This window comes from Stegostoma tigrinum, chromosome 14 (genome assembly GCF_030684315.1).
Source record: "Stegostoma tigrinum isolate sSteTig4 chromosome 14, sSteTig4.hap1, whole genome shotgun sequence".
In the NCBI taxonomy this organism is placed as follows: Eukaryota; Metazoa; Chordata; class Chondrichthyes; order Orectolobiformes; family Stegostomatidae; genus Stegostoma; species Stegostoma tigrinum.
In genome coordinates, this window is record NC_081367.1 from 76,080,054 (window position 1) to 76,101,084 (window position 21,031).

A 21,031-nucleotide genomic window follows, 5' to 3' on the forward strand; every position below is an offset into this window, starting at 1 on the left:
GCCCTGGTTCAGCTACATCAACACTACAGTCAGGAAAGCTCACTAACGTCTTTACTTCCTCAGGAGACTAAGGAAATCCAGCATATCCACTATGACTCTTACTAATTTTTATAGATGTACCATAGAAAGCATCCTATCCAGATCCATCGCAGCTTGGTATAGTAACTGCTGTGCCCATGACTTCAAGAAATTACAGAGAGTTGTAAACCAACCCAGTCTATCACGAAAAACCAGCCTTCCTTCCATTGACTCTGCCTACACTTCTCGCTGCCTCAGGAAAGGAGTCAACATCATCAAAGACCCCTCCTGTCCTCATTGCACTCTCTTTCACCTTCTTCTAGTGGACAGAAGATACAAAAGTTTGAAAACACATACCAACAGACCTAAAAACCTCTCATTTATCAGGGTTGGTCTTTGTCTACATCTTCTCTGCAGCTGTTGCACTGTGTTTTGCATTCTGTTGTGTTATTCTGATGAACTTTAGGATGCAAAACAATATTTTTTGCTGCATCTTAGTACATGTGACAATAATCAAATCGAATCAAATCAGTGCGAAATGCTAGGGTCTACACAAAGAGTGCCGTAGAGTCATCCAGCACAGAAACAGACCAATCAGTCCAACTTTCTGTGCCGGCCTGATTTTGGGAAAACTAAATTTCTCCCATTTGTCTGCACTTGGCCCATATCATTCTAAACCTTTCCTATTCATGTACCTGTTCAAAAGTTGTAACTGTACCTACATCTACCGCTTCCTCTGACAGCTCATTCCACATTTGATCCACCCTCTGTTTGAAAAAGTTGTCTCCTGGGTGCCTTTTAAATCTTTCTCCTCTCACCTTAAAATTATGCCCCTAAGTTTTGAAATCACTAACCCTGGGGAAAAGACTATTCAACTTATCTATGTCCTCTGTTCTACAACACTCCCTAGGGTCCTACCACTTACTGTGTAAGTGTTATCCTTGTTTGTCTTACCAAAATGCAAAACCTTGCACTTATCTAAATTAAACAATGAGCCACTGCTTGGCCCATTGTCCAACTGATCAAGCTCCCTTTGTAATCTTGGGGAACCTGCCTTACCGTCTACAATATCATCAATTTTGGTATCATCCACAAACTTACTAACCATGCTCTGTAGATTCTCATCCAAATTGTTTATATAAATGACAAACAACAGTGGACCCAGGGCCAATCCCTGTGGAACACCACTGGTCACAGACCTCCTGTCTGAAGAAACGGTAATAACTGAAATGTTGACTGCTCCTGTTTATCTACTTTGAATTCCAGCATTTGCAGCTTTTTTTGCCTCTAAGCCTCTTCCACCATCCTCTGTCTCCTACTGTCAAGCCAATTTTGTATCTAATTGTTGGACACCTTGTGAACAGCATGATTCACCTCATTAATATTCAGTCTCCCATCTAACCAAACAAATCAAACAAACTTGATGTTGGGAAAACTTAACAAGGAAACCAGAGTGAACACCTGGAGAATTCAGGTCCAAACAACCTCCATGTTGGGCACAGGGCACACTCCATGAGCACCAGCCACATGCTCCCCACTTCCATAGACATCAGTATCTGACATGTGATAGCCTGTAAGAACGCTCATGGTACATCTCTGTTCCACTTATAGGACACTCTGACTTTCAGTGCTGCACCTTGGGTTTTACAGGCAATTATCATTGAAATTGCCCAGATATGTTCCTGTCCACAACAAACAGGACAAATCCAACTTTGCCAATTTCCACCCCCATCAGTCTACTCTCTACTAACAGTAAAGTGATGGAAGGTGCCAGTAACAGTGCTATCAAGCAGCACCTGCTCAGCAATAACCTGCTCAGTGACGCCCAGTTTGGGTTCTGCCAGGGCCACTCAGTCCTTGAAATCATTACAGCCTCGGTTAAAACATGGAAAAATAATGAATTCCAGAGGAAAGGTGAGAGTCATAACCCCAGCCCTAAAGGCTGCACTTGACCAAGTGTGGTAGCAAGGATGTCTCACCAAACTGGAATCAGAAAACTCTCCAATGGTTGGAGTCTTTTTTTTATTCATACAGAAACCTGGTACATAGAAGATGATTGTTGGACATCAGACATCTCAGCTCCAGGCCATCTCTGTAAGAGTTCCTGTGGGTAATGACCTAGGCCCAACAATCTTCAGCTACTTCATCAATGACCCTCCTTCCATCATAAGGCCACAAGTGGGGATGTTCGTCGATGATTACACAATGTTCAGCACCATTCGTGACTCCTCAGATACTGAAGCAGTCCGTGTTCACATGCAACAAGATCTGGACAATATCCAGGCTTGGGCTGGAAAGTGGCAAGTGACATTCACACCACAAAATGCCAGACAAGAAACCTCCAAAAAATAGTAGGTGGTGATAGATAGGTAATAACCTTGTGGTAGTACCACTAGACTATTAATCCAGACAGCCAAATAATGTTCTGGGGACCTGGGTTCGAATATCATCATGGCAAATGGCAGAATTTTAATTCAATAATAATCTGGAAATAAGAGTTTAATTATGACCATGAAACCATTGCTGATTGACAAGGAAATCCTATCTGGTTCACTGATGTCTGATAGGGAAGGAAACTGCCATCCTTATCTGGTCTGGCCAACATGTGACTCCAGGTGAGAGTGACAGCCCTTGACATCAAGGCTGCATTCGACCGAGTGTGGCATCAAGGAGCCCTGGTAAAACTCGAATCAATGGGTATCAGGGGCAAACTCTCCAGTGGTTGGAGTCATACCTGACACATCGGAAGATGGTTGTGGTTGTGAGAGGTCAATCATCTCAGCTCCAGGACATCTCTGCAGGTGTTCCTCAGGGCAGTGTCCTAGGCCCAACCATCTTCAGCTGCTTCATCAATGACCATCCCTCCATCATAAGGTCAGAGATGGGGATGTTCGCCGATGGTTACAGAACATTCAACACCATTCGTGGCTCCTCAGATACTGAAGCAGTCCATGTTCACATGCGACAAGATCTGCGCAATATCCAGGCTTGGGCTGACAAGTGGCAAGTGACAGTCACACCACACAAATGCCAGGCTATGACCATCACCAATAAGAGACAATCTGACCTCCACCCCTTTACATTCAATGGTGTTACCATCACTGAATCCCCCACTATTGACATCCTGGTGGTTACCATTGACCAGAATCTCAACCGGACTCACCACATAAACACAGTGGCTATGAGAGCAGGCCAGAAGCTGCGAATACTGTGGAAAGTAACTCACCTCCTGACTCCCCAAAGCCTGTCCACCATCTACAAGGCACAAGTCAGGAGTGTGATGGAATACTCCCCACTTGCCTGGATAAGTGCAGCCCCAACACTCAAGAAACTTGACACCATCCAGGACAAAGCAGCCACTTGATTGGCACTACATCCACATCCATTCCCTCCACCACCGACGCTCAGTAGCAGCAGTGTGTACCATCTACAAGATGCTCTGCAGAAATTCACCAAAGATCCACACTCAGCACCTTCCAAACCCACGGCCACTTCCAGCTAGAAGGACCATGGCAGTAGATATATGGGAACACCATCACCTCCAAGTTCCTCTCCATGTCACTCACCATCCTGTCTTGGAAATATATCGCCATTCCTTCACTGTTGCTGGGTCACAATCCTGGATTTCCCTCCTGAAGGATGTTGTGGGTCAACCCACCGCAGGTGGACGGCAGCGGTTCAAAAAGGCAGCTCACCACCACCTTCTCAAGGGGCAACGAGGGATGGTCAAGCAATGCTGGCCAGCCAGCAATACCCACATCCCCCAAATGAATAAAAAAAAAGACCCACAGCAATGTGGGATGGGCAATAAATGCTTGTCTATCGAGTGACACCCACATCCCATCGCTGAATAAAATAAAATAGAGAATCTGACCATCATCCCTTAACATTCAATGACATTGCTGTCACTGAATATCCCATTACTAACATCCGAGAAGTTACCATTGAAATTGAATTGGACTATACTGTGGTTTTAAGAGCAGGTTATTGGCTAGGAATATTGTATCAAGTAACTCAACTCCTGACTCCTCAAAGCCTGTCCACCATCTGCAAGGCACATGTCAGGAGTGTGATAGAATACTCCCTACTTTCCTGGATGGGTGCAGCTCTAACAACACTCAGGAAACATGACACCATCGAGGATAAAGCACCCACTTGATTGGCACCACATCCATACACATTCATTCCCTCCACCACCGATGTTCTGGTATGAAGCTCTAAAGTCTTCAGGCCCACTCAAACCACTGACTATTATATGATCCATAAGTCACAGTAAGTGCACATTACTGTACATATGGTAACCTGCATTTAATTGAACTTGTTAATTCCCTCCTTGCTCTCCATTATTCTCCACAATTAGAAAGTATAGCCTTTATTGTCACATATACCCAATGAGTACAGTGAAAAATTTACATGTGGTCAATTAGTGTCAACTTAAATACAAAAATACTTAGCACAGTTTCTTTAGATAATTATACTTGAAAAGCAGTTCCTTATTTAGTTAGAATCTGATGGATGTTTGACATTATAACTTGTATCGTTCGCCAACCACTTTTACACAAGCCCAGAGTCTCATTTCACTGGAAATCAAAATTAGACAGCAGATCTGCAGCACCAGTTTTGCATCCTGTTGATAGGATGAAAATTGAGTCCAAACATATCCTGACACTAAATCCACATTTCAGTTGCCATTTCCTTTTCATGAGTCTTAAACAACACTGTTATTAAATAAAAACCAAAAGAACTACGGATGCTGTAAATCAGGAACAAAAACAAAGTTGCTGGAAAAGCTCAGTGGGTCTGGCAGCATTTGTGGAGGAGAAAACAGAGTTAACATTTCATGTCCAGTGACCCTTCCTCAGAACTGATGGTGGCTGGGAAAACGTCAGTTTATATTGCAGAAAATAGGGAGGTGGGTGGCATAGGGAGTAAAGGATAGGATAGAGCCCAAAGAGAGAGACAGTTGGACAGACAAAAGAGTTGCTAACGATCAGGCTGGGAGGGTGAGTAGTTGTTAATGGGGACTGTTAGTGACTAACTTTAAACAGGGGGTGTGTAGTGGCAGGCTATGTGGTAACAAGGCTTAGTGTGTGCAGTAGGGGGCAGGGACATGGGACAGTTTAAGCCCTAAAATTATTGAACTCAATATTGAGCCTGGAGGGTTGAAGGGTCCCCAAGCGGAAAATGAGGCGTTGTTCCTCCGGCTTGTGTTGGGCTTTACTGGAACACTGTAGCAAGTCAGAGACAGAGATGCTGGCCTGGGAGCAGGGTGGTGCATTGAAGTGGCAGGCAACAGGTAGTTCAGGGTCTCTTTTGCGAGCAGAACATAGATGTTCTGCGAAGTAGTTGCCAAGTCTACGCTTCGTTTCCCCAATGTAGAGGAGACCACACTGTGTGCAGCGAATGCAGTAGATTAGATTCTTGGAAGTGCAGGTGAAGTGTTGCTTCGCCTGGAAGGTATGTTTGGGCCCTTGGATACTGGGGAGGGAGGAGGTAAATGGGCAGGTGTTGCACCTTCGCCAGTTACAGGGGAAGGCGTCATAGGGCTGTGGGGAGGTGTTGGGGGTGAAGAAAGTGTGGACCAGGGTGTCCCAGAGGGAACGGTCCCCACAGAAGGTGGACAAGGGAGGGGAGGAGAATGTGTGTCCAGTGGTGGCATCTTGCTGTCGGTGGCGGAAATGGCGATTATTAAATATGCAAGAGAAAAGTGATTACTAAATGCAGAATATTTTCCCCTGAAATATTCAATTCAGTTTCTGGAAATCATTTCATACCATAGCACCTGGGTCTCCTCGTTCTCCTTGCTCTCCCTCCCATCCAGGTGCCATAGGTCCCTACAAATTAAATCAGAAAATATTTCATTATCAAAATGCAGAGCGTATTCTGCTGCCTTTGTCACGCTTAACCTGACTAACACAAATAAAGACATTTTCTTATTTACATTCCTTTTGAAATTCAGATTATGACTAAATCAAAGATAATAAAGTGTGAAGCTGGATGGACACAGCAGGCCAAGCAGCAGCTCAGGAGCACAAAAGCTGACGTTTCGGGCCTAGGCCATTCATCAGAAAAGGGGGATGGGGTGAGGGTTCTGGAATAAATAGGGAGAGAGGGGGAGGCGGACCAAAGATGGAGAGAAAAGAAGATAGGTGGAGAGGAGAGTATAGGTGCGGAGGTGGGGAGGGGATAGGTCAGTCCAGGGAAGACGGACAGGTCAAGGAGGTGGGATGAGGTTAGTAGGTAGGAGATGGAGGTGCGGCTTGGGGTGGGAGGAAGGGATGGGTGAGTGGAAGAACAGGTTAGGGAGGCAGAGACAGGCTGGACTGGCTTTGGGATGCAGTGGGTGGAGGGGAAGAGCTGGGCTGGTTGTGTGGTGCAGTGGGGGGAGGGGACGAACTGGGCTGGTTTTGGGATGCGGTGGGGTAAGGGGAGATTTTGAAGCTGGTGAAGTCCACATTGATACCATTGGGCTGCAGGGCTCCCAAGCGGAATATGAGTTGCTGTTCCTGCAACCTTCGGGTGGCATCATTGTGGCACTGCAGGAGGCCCATGATAGACATGTGGGGGGAAAGTTGCGGCCTCCACAGTGGTCGAGAATGCCCTTGACCGCGTCTCCCGCATTTCCCGCAAAACATCCCTCACACCCCACCCCCGCCACAACCGCCCAAAGAGGATCCCCCTCGTTCTCACACACCACCCCACCAACCTCCGGAAACAACGCATCATCCTCCGACACTTTCACCATCTACAATCCGACCCCACCACCCAAGACATTTTTCCATCCCCACCCTTGTCTGCTTTCCGTAGAGACCACTCTCTCCGTGACTCCCTTGTTCGCTCCACACTGCCCTCCAACCCCACCACACCCGGCACCTTCCCCTGCAACCGCAAGAAATGCTACACTTGCCCCCACACCTCCTCCCTCACCCCTATCCCAGGCCCCAAGATGACTTTTCATATTAAGCAGAGGTTCACCTGCACATCTGCCAATGTGGTATACTGCATCCATTGTACCCGGTGTGGCTTCCTCTACATTGAGGAAACCAAGCGGAGGCTTGGGGACCGCTTTGCAGAACACCTCCGCTCGGTTCACAATAAACAACTGCACCTCCCAGTCGCAAACCATTTCTGCTCCCCCTCCCATTCCTTGGATGACATGTCCATCATGGGCCTCCTGCAGTTCCACAATGATGCCACCCGAAGGTTGCAGGAACAGCAACTCTTATTCCGCTTGGGAACCCTGCAGCCCAATGGTATCAATGTGGACTTCACCAGCTTCAAAATCTCCCCTTCCCCCACCGCATCCCAAAACCAGCCCAGTTCGTCCCCTCCCCCCACTGCACCACACAACCAGCCCAGCTCTTCCCCTCCACCCACTGCATCCCAAAACCAGTCCAGCCTGTTTCTGCCTCCCTAACCTGTTGTTCCTCTCACCCATCCCTTCCTCCCACCCCAAGCCGCACCTCCACTCCTACCTACTAACTTCATCCCACCTCCTTGCCCTGACCGTCTTCCCTGGACTGACCTATCCCCTCCCCACCTCCGCACCTATACTCTCCTCTCCACCTATCTTCTTTTCTCTCCATCTTTGGTCCGCCTCCCCCTCTCTCCGTATTTATTCCAGAACCTTCACCCCATCCGCCTCTCTGATGAAGGGTCTAGGCCCGAAACGTCACCTTTTGTGCTCCTGAGATGCTGCTTGGCCTGCTGTGTTCATCCTGCTTCACACTTTATTATCTTGGATTCTCCAGCATCTGCAGTTCCCATTATCTATGACTAAATCAACATGTATGTGACTGGATCGAAATTCCACTTCTCAGCAAGTGCACAAGATTAGAAGTTACATGACACCAGGTTATAGACCAACAGATTTATTTGAAATGATAAGCTTTCAGAGCGCTGCTCCTTCATCAGGTGAAGTGAACAGAAACATACAGGTGTAGAATTTAGAGCAGAGGGATCAAAGGATCATGCAAATGGCGTGAATGGAGTGTTGACATGCTGAATAGCTAGTCTCTGTAGTTGATCAAAAGTGTCAGAGTGAATAAATTGTCAATAGCTAAATAGCAAGTTAAGGGAGGACCCGAGATGTGACTGATTGAGGCAGAGATATAATTACAAAGAAATTAAAAATAATGTGATCTTGAGACAAACCAAATGGCTGGAACAACATTATAGGTATAAGAGTCACATGCTGAGGGCCTAACCAAAGTAACAAGTCGTCCAAAACCGTACGAACTAATTAAGGTGAGAGATCATAACAATTTACCAAGATGATGGTGTCAAAACAGGACAGTAAGTTCGCAGCTGGTGTAGAGTGCCAAAACATCCATTGAGGAGGAATGCTCCTGGTTCAGTAGGTCTGTGGGTGCTGAGTTTTTGGAAAAAATCTGTTGTGTTGTTGCAGGGTTCCTTGAAAATAGATTTCAAGATGCCCTTGATACAGCCAGAAACTGATCAATACCTCTGATCCAGACCTTCAGGTAGCCAGTCTACTCTCATCCCACACACTTTTCACAAGGAGACTTCTACTGCCTTCTGAAGATACCCAAAGCCAACAGACCTGAACGTCCTATTGTATCAACTATCGGGACCCTGCGTGAGAACCTCTCCCCCCATGTCAGGGATATTCAGCCACTAATCTTTGAGTAAGTGTCCTCTAAGGCATTTTGATGCCATCACCTTGATAAATTGTAATGATCTCTCTATCTTAATTGGTTTGTACAGTTTTGGATTACTTGTTACTTTGGTTAGACCTTCAACATATAACCTATCATGTTATTCCAGCCATTTGGCTTTTCCCCAGCATTACCTAATTTTTAATTTTTTATAATTATATCTCTGTCTCAATCACCCAGATCATTGGTCCTCCATTCACTTGCGATTCAGCTGTTAACACTTCATTCACACTGTCTGACGCATTTTATCACCTGCAGAGATTTGTGATTCAGCCTGCCAACACTCCTTTCACACCATTTATATGATCCTTTGATCTCTACCTAGAAACCTGTGTGCTTCTCTTCACTTCACGTGACGAAAGCTTCGTAAGTTTGTGATTTCAAATAAACACATCGGACCGTAACTTGGTATCGTGTGACTTCCGATCTGTCCATCCCAGGGCAACTCCAACATCTCCACAACTTGTTTAACAAGAGAAGTGAGTGAATGTAACAGTTACTTTTATGGGTGATACGGAATTGGTGATGAGATGTTAATTTTTAAATTTCTCATTTGTGTATCAATAAGTCACCATAAACATGGAGTCATAGAGTCACACAGCATGGAAACAGGCCCTTTGGTCCAACCAATCCATGCCTAACATAATCCCAACTATACTAGTCCCACCTGCCTGTCCCTGGCCCATATCCGTCCAAACATTTCCTATTTGTACATCCATCAAAATGTTTAAAATACATTGTAATTGTTCCAGCATTCACCATTTCATCAGGAAATTCATTCCATACATACTTGTAAACAAGACACAGATGGCGAATTTTGTAGTGATTCTCTTGTATTCTGTTTTTCTAAGGTCACGACAACTTTTGTGCTGAAGTTATGGTGGGTGAGAATTCCTGCAAGAGGAAACCTCACCTATATGCTTCAGTTCAATGCCTTTCCTACTATTGTTTCAACAGGGCTTCCACTTTCTAATAATGTTCCTGTTCACCTATGTCAAAGACTGAAGTGTCAGGCACCATGCTGGTGACTCCTGACTCACTTTCAAGAGGCTTATGAAATCTCTGAAACTCCTCACTCTGAAAATGAAGCTATTTATATTTTTCAAAATAATAGCAAGAAGCATAGCTAAGCTTAATTATTTACCTCAATTAACATTTCTTAGGAACATACTTCACATCCCGCAAGGAGGATTAATTTTGCTGCTGCCAACTTAAGGAAAGCAGCATGTGTCATTTGAATAAGTTTGGGATGGTTTATTAAATGATTTACAATTAAGGGTTTGAGCAAACTAACCTTCTGCTCCATCATCACCACCAGTGAAGAGGCTCAGGTGACTGGTGCACCGACAGTTTTATACTGGCTAGTTGTCTCCTCCTTGACATGTACCTTCGCAATTAACTCACTATTTATGGTTGGCACTCTGAGATCAATTTGATGGTGCACATTTGGTGTGCTTCTTTTGCAAAGATGTTCTGGATCTTGGGCATTGCACCTTGTCCCAATGAATTCTCCTGAATTATTTTCAAAAGGGACCATGGAAGGAGGGTGGGTGCTTTAAGGAGAGGGTGTTGCACTGAATACCCTACATAGGACATAGAACATTACAGCACAGTACAGGCCCTTCGGCCCTCAATGTTGTGCCGACCTGTCATACCGATCACAAGCCCATCTAACCTACACTATTCCATATACGTCCATATGCTTGTCCAATGACGACTTAAATGTACCTAAAGTTGCCGAATCTACTACCGTTGCAAGCAAAGTGTTCCATTCCCTTATTACTCTCTGAGTAAAGAAACTACCTCTGACATCTGTCCTATATCTTTCACCCCTCAATTTAAAGCTATGCCCCCTCGTGCTCGCCATCACCATCCTAGGAAAAAGGCACCCCCTATCCACCCTATCTAACCCTCTGATTATTTTATATGTTTCAATTAAGTCACCTCTCAACCTTCTTCTCTCTAATGAAAACAGCCTCAAGTCCCTCAGCCTTTCCTCGTAAGACCTTCCCTCCATACCAGGCAACATCCTAGTAAATCTCCTCTGCACCCTTTCCAAAGCTTCCACATCCTTCTTATAATGCGGTGACCAGAACTGTACACAATACTCCAAATGCGGCCGCACCAGAGTTTTGTACAGCTTCACCATAACCTCTTGGTTCCGGAACTCAATCCCTCGATTAATAAAAGCTAAAACACTGTATGCCTTCTTAACAGCCCTGTCAACCTGGGTGGCAACTTTCAAGGATCTGTGTACATGGACACCGAGATCTCTCTGCTCATCTACACTACTAAGAATCTTACCATTGGCCCTGTACTTTGCCTTCCGGTTACTCCTACCAAAGTGCATCACTTCACACTTGTCTGCATTAAACTCCATTTGCCACCTCTCAGCCCAGCTCTGCAGCTTATCTATGTCTCTCTGCAACCTACAGCATCCTTCGTCACTATCCACAACTCCACCGACCTTAGTGTCATCTGCAAATTTACTAACTCATCCTTCTACGCCCTCATCCAGGTCATTTATAAAAATGACAAACAGCAGTGGACCCAACACCGACCCTTGCGGTACACCACTAGTAACTGGTCTCCAGGATAAACATTTCCCATCAACTACCACCGTCTGTCTTCTTTCAGCAAGCCAATTTCCGATCCTAACTGCTATATCTCCCACAATTCCATTCCTCCGCATTTTGTACAATAGCATACTGTGGGGAACCTTATCGAACGCCTTGCTGAAATCCATATACACCACATCAACCGGTTTACTCTCATCTATCTGTTTGGTCATTTTTTTTACTAAAATATATTTTCTTTTTTATACAAAATAGTCAACTTAAGTTATCCTGCAAAAGCTGGTGAGAAAGCTAGCAATAGTCAGAAGTTTCATTTTACGCGGCTTCAATTATTGTTCCCCCACCCCAGCCCATCCTCCCTCTACACAAACCAAAAAGAACCCTGCCCTCCCCTTCAAAAGAAAAATGCAGATCTGGTTGATAAAAATCTGCAGCAGGTTAAGACTGCTGAATGAAAAGGGCTTCCCTCAACATAACTAAAAAGTCAGTCACAAAGGAAAGCCAACAAACAACATGCCCACGTATCATTTGTTCCTCCATACTAGCATTCCTTTCAGTTCCAAATATCTAACAGAACATTTGTAAAATTGTAAAGTTGAATATTGTAAACCACAATTCATACAGAAAACATGAATTTGTGAATGGCATTCCATAAAACATTTCGATGCAGGTAAAGTTTCCACAATAGTGCAGCAGAAAACATTGCTGCAACACTAAAAACTGGCTAAACCTGTAACTGTACAGACTAAACACCTATCAACCTTTTTGATTTTGTTGGAACATAAATGTGAAATCAGTTACTGTACTTGAGGAAATATTAGCACAAAGAAAATGTGTCCAGCCCAAGATTGCCAGGACCAGTATCCACAAGAACGCAATTTTCTAGCAAACATAAATGTGAAAATATAAAGATGTACTCAAATTTTATCAAAGTTTATCTGCTATTGACATTCTTTTAGGGGGAAGGGAACTCCTTTTTTTAAATGGGCTTAGTCTGAAACTCCTCTGCATTTAGTGGATTAATTTGGAAAATGGTTGAAAAACAAATGACTTAAGGTGGGGGAAAAGAAACTGTGATGTACACTGTGAATAAAACTCTGCATTGTTGTTTTCTTGACAGCTCTCAAAAGTGCTACAGTAAATTATTTTTACAGCTGCTTTTTAAATGCATCCAATTCCTTGAGTCAAATCCATATCCTTCTAATGAGCCCCTCTGTGCATGTTTTCAATATAAGCGCGAGACTGTTTCCTTGGGGATGTTCACCACTTGAGTTGGGTTGTGGGGTCACTGAAGATCAGATGGGCTTCAGTGCACTTGCTATCATGTTATTCTACAATGAAGAGGATGACAAAAATCTAACATTAGCTTGGCATAGTAGTACTGCAAATACAATTTGCTATCTCGCTTGCTTTCCCTTATATTCTTATTCATTAAAAAGAATACAGAGTGTGAGATATATCAGCAAAATTAAGCTACCAGATACAATTACTTAGTCATTTCATAAAGACAAATTTGTCAGCTATTCACATAGTTGTCCAATATTTGCCCAAAAATGTGTGAATCCACATCTAAATGCTATGCTATATATAGGAAGAGTCTCAGACATGCAACATCAGTGCCTTATCAATGTTATTCAAACATTAAATAAGCCCATATTTCTCAAACGACCGCTTAGTCAAATACAGTCCTGTAAATTTGTTTTTAAATTGGGGTAAACACAAATATATGATCGTGGCGTTCTTCAACCCATGCTGTACACACATTCTGCAAACTGCAGAAACTAACAATTTAAAAACAGGAAGGGATCATTTATGGTCTCTTTTCTTTTTTATTACAATTGCTATCAAGCACAATTTAGCAATCAAAAATATTCACAGCCTCCTCTCCATGAATTGCTTTTTATCGTTCTCTTCTTTTATGAAGACTACCCCGTGAACACTAGCATGTAACCTACATTGCCACAAGGCTTGCACCCGGAAAGATAGCGATATGTTTTGTCTGCTGATCGCTTGTGGCTTGTAGTGATTTCCTCTAAACTAACAGCGAATGCTGTTTGTCTCAGGTAGTTTCTGCAAACTCTCTTTGTTACATTATGATGCATAATACTGTTCTCTGTAGGTACATCATTCACTCTAAAGACTCTTCTACCCTTTCTTCTCAGTCTCTCATTGCACGGGGTATCAGGGGCACAATGCACAGCATGCCGAAGCTAGCAAATACCATTGATGTATTGCACAGATTTGGGTATCCAGAGAAACACCCTACCCATGATCCTGCATATTACGCTAAGATCAGTGGTAATGGTCAACAGCACACACCATCTCTTTGTAATGTTTGCTATCAAAGTCCCAAGGAACGTTTAGACCATATTGTTTAATGCTCGGTCATTTTCTATGTGGACCGTTATCAAATAAACAGGAGCAGATCAGAGAGATAGCAGAAAACCTTCTGGACTTGGCTTTGGGCACAGGGAGCTGAATTTTGTAGTTGAGTCTGGTCTGTTTATGAGAGTGCAAATTTAAATGGTTGTGGGGTGGGATGGCTCCCTGATGTGCTCCCCCTCTGTATGAGCTTCACGAGGGCGAGCTGCTCTGGGAATCCACATCCTGATCCATGTAAACGTACAGTCAGTTAGGTCGATGAAGACCCCACTCAGGTGCTGTTTTCAGAACCCCCTAGCGGTTTCCCCAATTGGACCTGCCCCTCACTCCAGTAGCAACATGGAAGCAACCGCCAAGCATCAAGCCAGAGAATGGGTGGTGCCATGTCTCACTAGCCCAATGATAGTATAAATACCACGCCCACATTTGGAAGCCTTCCTGGAGGGATTCCCATCCACCAGTGATCCTAACAACCATGGCCCTTCTTTTGATTAAGTTGGTTGCCCTAAGGACCCCATTTTGCTGCATCCTCACACATACCTTTCTGCCTGATCATTTTTCCCAGTAGCAATGCTACTCAATGGGATGCCGACTTCAGGAAGCCCCTGTGCTTCATTAAATGGCAAAAGCAAGGGCAGCCAATTTAGAGCCTATTTTAACGACAAGAACAGCACATGTTGCACATGGTCCAGGTTGGCTTCCTTATGCCTGCATGAAAACTCAGCCTATGGTTAGACTAATGTCAATCCATCAATCCAAATACTGTCCTTCAAGATTCACCTTCCAAATCCAAGGAGAAGTTCATTTTATAACACAATTTTGTTAATGTCACAGGATGGGAACAGCAGTCAGTTGAGCCCAACCTAAGCTGTTTGGGCAGTGACATGGAGAGCACAGACACTATACAATAGTTTAAAGTAATAGAATAATCACTAAGATAACAAAGTGTGAAGCTGGGTGAACACAGCAGGCCAAGCAGCATCGGCTACTTGGCCTGCTGTGTTCATCCAGCCTCACACTTCGTTATCTTGGATTCTCCAGCATCTGCAGTTCCCGTTATCACAGAATAATCACTAACGCTACTTACTGGTAAACCCGGGAGACCTGGAAATCCTGGGTCTCCAGAGGGCCCCGGGCTGCCCTGTGGAAAAAAAATACATTTCAAATGACTTGAATTTCTATGAATATGTACAACTTATGATATTTCTATTTACATTTCAATTCTGTTTATAAATGTCTTGCATTTATCCCGTATCTCTCATTTTTCTAAAGGTCATACTGATACCTAATGGACCAAATTTCATTTATAGAAGCATCAATTTCAATTGAACATACACCAATGTGAACGTAGTACATATACATGAAAAGTTACTATCATGAAGAAATTCTTGCAAGATGTGCAACCTATCATTAAAGGGTTGAATCAGTAAGCAGCTGACAATAAAGACAAAGAAATCTACAGCACAAAAGAGGGCCTTCAGCCTATTGCATCTCTGCTGGTCAAAATTAATCACCCAGCTATTCTAATCCCAGTAAAATCAACAAAATAACTAGCCAGGATGAGAAATGATTACAATTAAATTTCTTAATGTAATGTCTTTCTTGTTTCCATAATTCGCACCAAAATCATCCTAACATACAGATAAGATCACTGACTATAATCTATCCGTAACATATTCACCTCTGCGTCTGCACAAACCACTGTGTGCTTCTTTAATCAGGTCTTCGGTCCTAGCCCTGCGCTGACAATGATCTGTTCTAGAATATGCTAAAAATATATAAAACTATCTTTCCCAGGTCCTGTTATCAATTGTAATTGCCTGGAATCAATACATCAACCAAATGTTCACATAAAGTAGGCTAATCCATGAAAAACAAATAGCTGCACTGAAAATGAGATTCTGTTCTTCCAGAGATAGTAGGAACTGCAGATGCTGGAGTCTGAGATAACAAGGTGTAGAGCTGGATGAACACAGCAGGCCAAGCAGCATCATAACGGCAGGAAAGCTGTTGTTTCAGGTCTGGATCCTTCTTCAGAAATACTATTCTTCCAGCTTGTGCTGACCCTCACTGGAGTGCTGCAACATTGTCGTGGTAACAAATTGAAACACGGTTTGAAATAGCACCAAGCAAGTCGCCAGTTGCTCAGTTGCAGAGGGTAGAGGTGCAACATTTCAGGACCAGTACACTGATGCAAGCTGCATCTCCTTAGTTTTATACTGAGGCTCTAACTGGCCTCACACACATCTATTAATGGTCAGAGCAACCTGGCTAAATCTTATTTTTCCTTGAATATTCAACTTCTCCATTTCACAATCATGTCCATGATTATCCTTTAGAGCCAGGCTTGCTGCAGCCAGGCCAGTTAGAGCCTCAGTATAAAACAAAGGAGATGCAGCTTGCATCAGTGTACTGGTCCTGAAATGTTGCACCTCTACCCTCTGCAACTGAGCATCTGGCGACTTGCTTGGTGCTATTTCAAACTGTGTTTCAATTTGTTACCACGACAATGTTGCAGCACTCCAGTGAGGGTCAGCACAAACTGGAAGAATAGCATTTCTGAAGAAGGATCCAGACCTGAAACAACAGCTTTCCTGCTCCTCTGATCCTGCTTGGCCTGCTGTGTTCATCCAGCTCTACACCTTGTTATCTCAGACTCCAGCATCTGCAGTTCCTACTATCTCTGGAAGAACAGTATCTCATTTTCTGCTATGGGCCATGCAACCTTCTGGGCTCAATATCAAATTCAATCATTTTAGGGCCGGAACAACTCCTTTCCGTTCCTTGTCCCTTACAGCATCCGCACACCAACCCCCCGCCCACCCCCCGGCAAAACATCCAAACACCCTAGGCCCTGACATGACATGGATTGCTTTCAACATAGCCAATTCGTTTTTACCAACTCATGTCTCCATTATCAGCTTTTCTTTCTCCTTGGCTTTCTCTAATCTATTCCTTTGTCTCTCTAACTGCCATTCTCTCTTTCTGGGCTCCATCTTCACCTATCCTGCACCTCCCACGACAGTCCCCAGTCTTCAGCATATATACAGCCTTTTCCTAGCTATTATAGTCTCTGAAAGAGTCAGTGGACCCAAGCATTAACTGTGCTTTCTCCTCACAGATGTTGCCGGACCTGCTGAGTTTCTCTAGCAATTTCTGTTTTGGTTTCTGTTTGATCAGCTGGTAAATTGGACTCGGCAATGGCAGATGAAATTTGATTCTGATAAAGCAAGGTGATGCATTTTGGAAGGTCTAATAAAAAAAAGGACATACACAATGAATGGTAGGTGCCCAGGAAGGACCAAGGAACAAAGAAATCTTAGTGCACAAGTCCATAGATCCCTGAAGATGTCAGCATAGTTAGATGGGCTGGTGAAGAAGACATATGGCTGCTTGTCCTTCATTAGCCAGGGCATAGAGTATAGGAGCAAGGAAGTCTTGTTGCAACTTTATAAAACAGATGGAATTCTGTATGCAGGTCTGGTCGCCGCACTATCGGAAGACGTGATTGCACTGGAGAGGGTGCAGAGGAGATTCATCAGGATGTTGCTTGGGATGAAAAGTCTCAGTTACGAGGAGAGACTGGATAGGGTGGGCTTGTTTCCTTGGAGCAGAGGAGGCTGAAGGGGGTGGGTCTGATTGAGGTACGCAAAATTATGAGAGGTATAAAAACATTGCCCTTCATGTTCTTTTTAAAGCTTTCTCCTTTTGTATTTAAAATATTCCCCCTAGTTTTGAACTCCCCTACCCAAAGGAAAAGACCTTTGCTATTCACCTTATCCATGCCCCTCATGATTTTATAAACCTCCATAAAATCACCCCTCAACCTCCTACTCTCTGGTGCAAAACTTCCCAGCGTATCCAGCCAATTTTTATAATCCAAACGCTCCTTTCTGGCAACAAACTGGTGAATCTTTGTTGAACACTATTCAGTTTAATCATATTTTTCCTATAGCAGGGCAACCAGAGCTGTACACAGCACTCCAGAAGTGGCCTCACCAATGTCCTGTCCGAGCTCAGCATGACATCCCAACTCCTATACTCTGAGTCTGAGCAATGAAGGCAAGCATGCTCAACACCTTCATAATTAATGCAAGCTCACCCAGAATCCCACAGGATCTAACTTTACTCGTTAGCCTGTCATGCGAACCTTGTCGAAGGCTTTCCAAAAGTGCTTCGAATGTGATTAATTTAGAAATTTGAGGGCTGTTCTGAGGATGGGTAGCCACACCTGATTTCTCCCCACAAATGCTGCCGGAACTGCTGAGCTTTTCCAGCAATTTCTGTTTTTGTGTCTGATTTTCAGCATCTGCAGTTCTTTTGGTTTTAATGTAAACTATTGAGGTGGAGCTTGAAAATGGGACTAGCTGGGTAGCTGTTTTGAGAGCTGGTACAGATGTAATGAGTTGAAAAGTGTCCTTTTGTCTATAACATTCTATGATTCTGTGAGCCAATACAGGCCCTTAATTTGCCAGTAATCATCAGTAGGACAGGACTGCTGCCTGATAGCTGGTATGCTGGTGATGGGTAAGTGCATGCTATGTTCTTACTGATCACCACTATCCCCCCTCTGCCCCCAACACTGAGCATATCGAGGCTGTCTTCCAAGGTTGGGTCCCCCTTCTGGTACACTTCTCCCACTGGCCTGTCAGTTCTGACACCCCTGCCCCCACTCCTGCCACAATTTGCTTCCCTTCCCATGGGCTCTGTTAAATCCAGCACCATGTTTTAACTGAGATAACGGGAACTGCAGATGCTGGAGAATTCCAAGATAATAAAATGTGAGGCTGGATGAACACAGCAGGCCAAGCAGCATCTCAGGAGCACAAAAGCTGACGTTTCGGGCCTAGACCCTTCATCAGAGACCCTCCTCTCTGATGAAGGGTCTAGGCCCGAAACGTCAGCTTTTGTGCTCCTGAGATGCTGCTTGGCCTGCTGTGTTCATCCAGCCTCATATTTTATTACCATGTTTTAACTTATTGTTTTTGTAATCTAATATATTTCATATCAGTTTTCTAACTGCCTACATTTTAAAGGTTATATTATTGCAGTTTAATTGTCAGTTTCATTGGAGATAAGCATGATAGCGTGTAAACTTTGGTAAAATCTCATTTGCTAGAGTGGTCTATGGTCAGTCTCAAAATTATGGGCTGAAAGCTGTGTATGCTAACAGATATGTCTGTAGAGAAGTGGAGGGGAGAGAGACTACAAATGCCAAACCTATGGATGCAAACAGAACTTCAAACACACTACTTTATATGTGGCGGGAGTTGATAAATGGCAAGACGACACAAACTGGTCTGTGATTTTAGAAATTGCTGGGAAGTCTCAGCAACTCTGGTAGCTTCTGTGGTGATAAGGCAAGTTAATGTCTCAGGTCCAGCGACTCTTCTTCAGAACTGGTTATGACTACGAAAATGGGGTATATATGCTAATAAAGGGAGGGGATGGCCTAATGGTACTATTGCTGGACAGTTAATCCAGAGACCCAAGTAACATTCTGGGGCTTGGGTGTGAATCCTGCCATGGTAGGTGGTGGAATTTAAATTCAATAAATATCTTGAATTAAGAATCTAGTGATGACCGTAAATCCATATGTTGATTATCCCGATCTGGTTCACTAATGCCCTTCAGGGAAGGAGACTGCCATCCTTACCTGGTCTGGCCTACATGTGACTCCAGACCCACAGCAATGTGGTTGACTATGAACTACCCACTGGGCAATTAGGATTGAGTAATAAATGCTAGCCTAGCCAGCAATGCCCTCCTCCTGTGACCAAATAAAGGGGAAAAAAAACAAAAGGGAGGGGATAGGGAGGAGGAAAGACTAAACAACAGGTAAAGATGGAACCCAGAGAGAGAGAGAAAACAGTTGTGCAGACAAAGGAGTGGGTAAAGGTCAGCCTGGGAGAATCAATAGTTGCTAATGGGGACAGTTGGTAGCTGCAAATGTGTTGCTTGTGGACGCAGCCCACGTGATGACAAAGTCTGGTGTGTTGGGGTAGGAAGATGGGAGAAGGTGCTCAGGCCCTAAATTATTGAGCTTGATATTGAGCCCAGAATACACAGGCCAGGTCCCCATTGTTAAACTGGCTGTGTTTAAAGGGGGAGGTGACGGCTCAGTGGTATTATCGCTGGATTGTTAATCTGGAGACCCAGATATTGTCATGGGGACCCGGGTTCGAATCCCACCACAGCAGATGGTGGACTTTGAGTTCAATAAATATCTGAAATTAACTGTCTAATGATGACCATGAAACCATTGTTGATTGTCATAAAAACCCATCTGGTTCACTAACATCCTTTAGGGAAGGAAACTGCCATCCTTACCTGATCTGACCTACATGTGACTCCAGACCCACAGCAATGTGGTTGAGTCTTAACTGCCCTCTGGCAATTATAGATGGACAACAAATGCTGCCTGGTCAGTGATACCCTCATCCCGTGAATTGCTTTTCGGAGAAAGGTATCACAAGGGATGGGAGTCAGTTTACATTAACTTTATTTTAACTTGCTGAGGGAGCAGGCAAATAACGAAGGGGATCCAGATCATCCCTCCTCACCCAGGAGTTTAACGATTTAGGGTGTCTGTCTGGAACTGTAGCAAATTGGAGACTGTCACCTGGAATCTGGTTGTAGCACATGCTACCGGAACTGTTCTTGGAGGGAAAGTGTTATCGACTGACCCAAACTCACGCTTCAATAAAATAACAGATAGAATTATGGATGCTACAGAATAAGTAGGGGCCAGGCCATCAGATTTACTTGGTTCATTGGAGAGCCATGTCTTACCTTCTGTGCTTTCACAGTTATGGTAGGAGCCCGGTCTGGTCGATAAACAGGGCCAGGAAGACCTTTCACACCCTGTTTCCAATACAAGCATTAATTGGTTGGAGGAATAGTTTTATTAACTTGAGGAATGGTTAATTAGAATGTATTTGGCATTCATCAGTTTTGGCATAATTTTTGAAGTATGTTTAAAAAATATCAGTACAAATGCAAAATCAAGCAGTGGCTCAGTTCACAAATCTATTTACCATCAGCTCTGTTAAAGTCTGTTGAAATGCACAAATTATTTGATCTAATCTTTCCCATTCCCAGCCACATTCCCATACACAAATTTCTGTTACCTTGTCACCCTTGGAACCCACAAAGATCAATCCCATGTTGCCCTGTACAAATAAAGATCAAGCAGGTTTATATTTTACTAAAGCTTTCAAAATATTTTTTTAAATGATAGGAAAGCAATAGAACTGATTCCACAGGTTTTACCTTTGGCCCTGGATGACCAGATGGCCCTGGTGGACCCTGCCAACAGATAAGAAGATCAGCAATTAAAATAGAAAGCATATTCCAAGCATATGAAACTGATTGTTC

General features: G+C 43.9%; 1 protein-coding gene across 2 annotated transcripts in view; it reads right to left on the reverse strand.

Moving 5' to 3' along the window:
- Positions 1-21,031, reverse strand: part of LOC125457937 (collagen alpha-5(IV) chain-like) — a 229,248-nt gene that overhangs the window by 115,406 nt on the left and 92,811 nt on the right. For both annotated transcript variants that reach the window (XM_059651241.1, XM_048542743.2), the window contains exons 11-15: positions 20,927-20,962; positions 20,785-20,826; positions 20,447-20,518; positions 14,742-14,795; positions 5,793-5,852 (exon numbers count right to left, since the gene is read on the reverse strand). In XM_059651241.1, the coding sequence (XP_059507224.1) occupies positions 5,793-5,852; positions 14,742-14,795; positions 20,447-20,518; positions 20,785-20,826; positions 20,927-20,962 (264 nt within the window). The remainder of the gene's footprint in view (positions 1-5,792; positions 5,853-14,741; positions 14,796-20,446; positions 20,519-20,784; positions 20,827-20,926; positions 20,963-21,031) is intronic.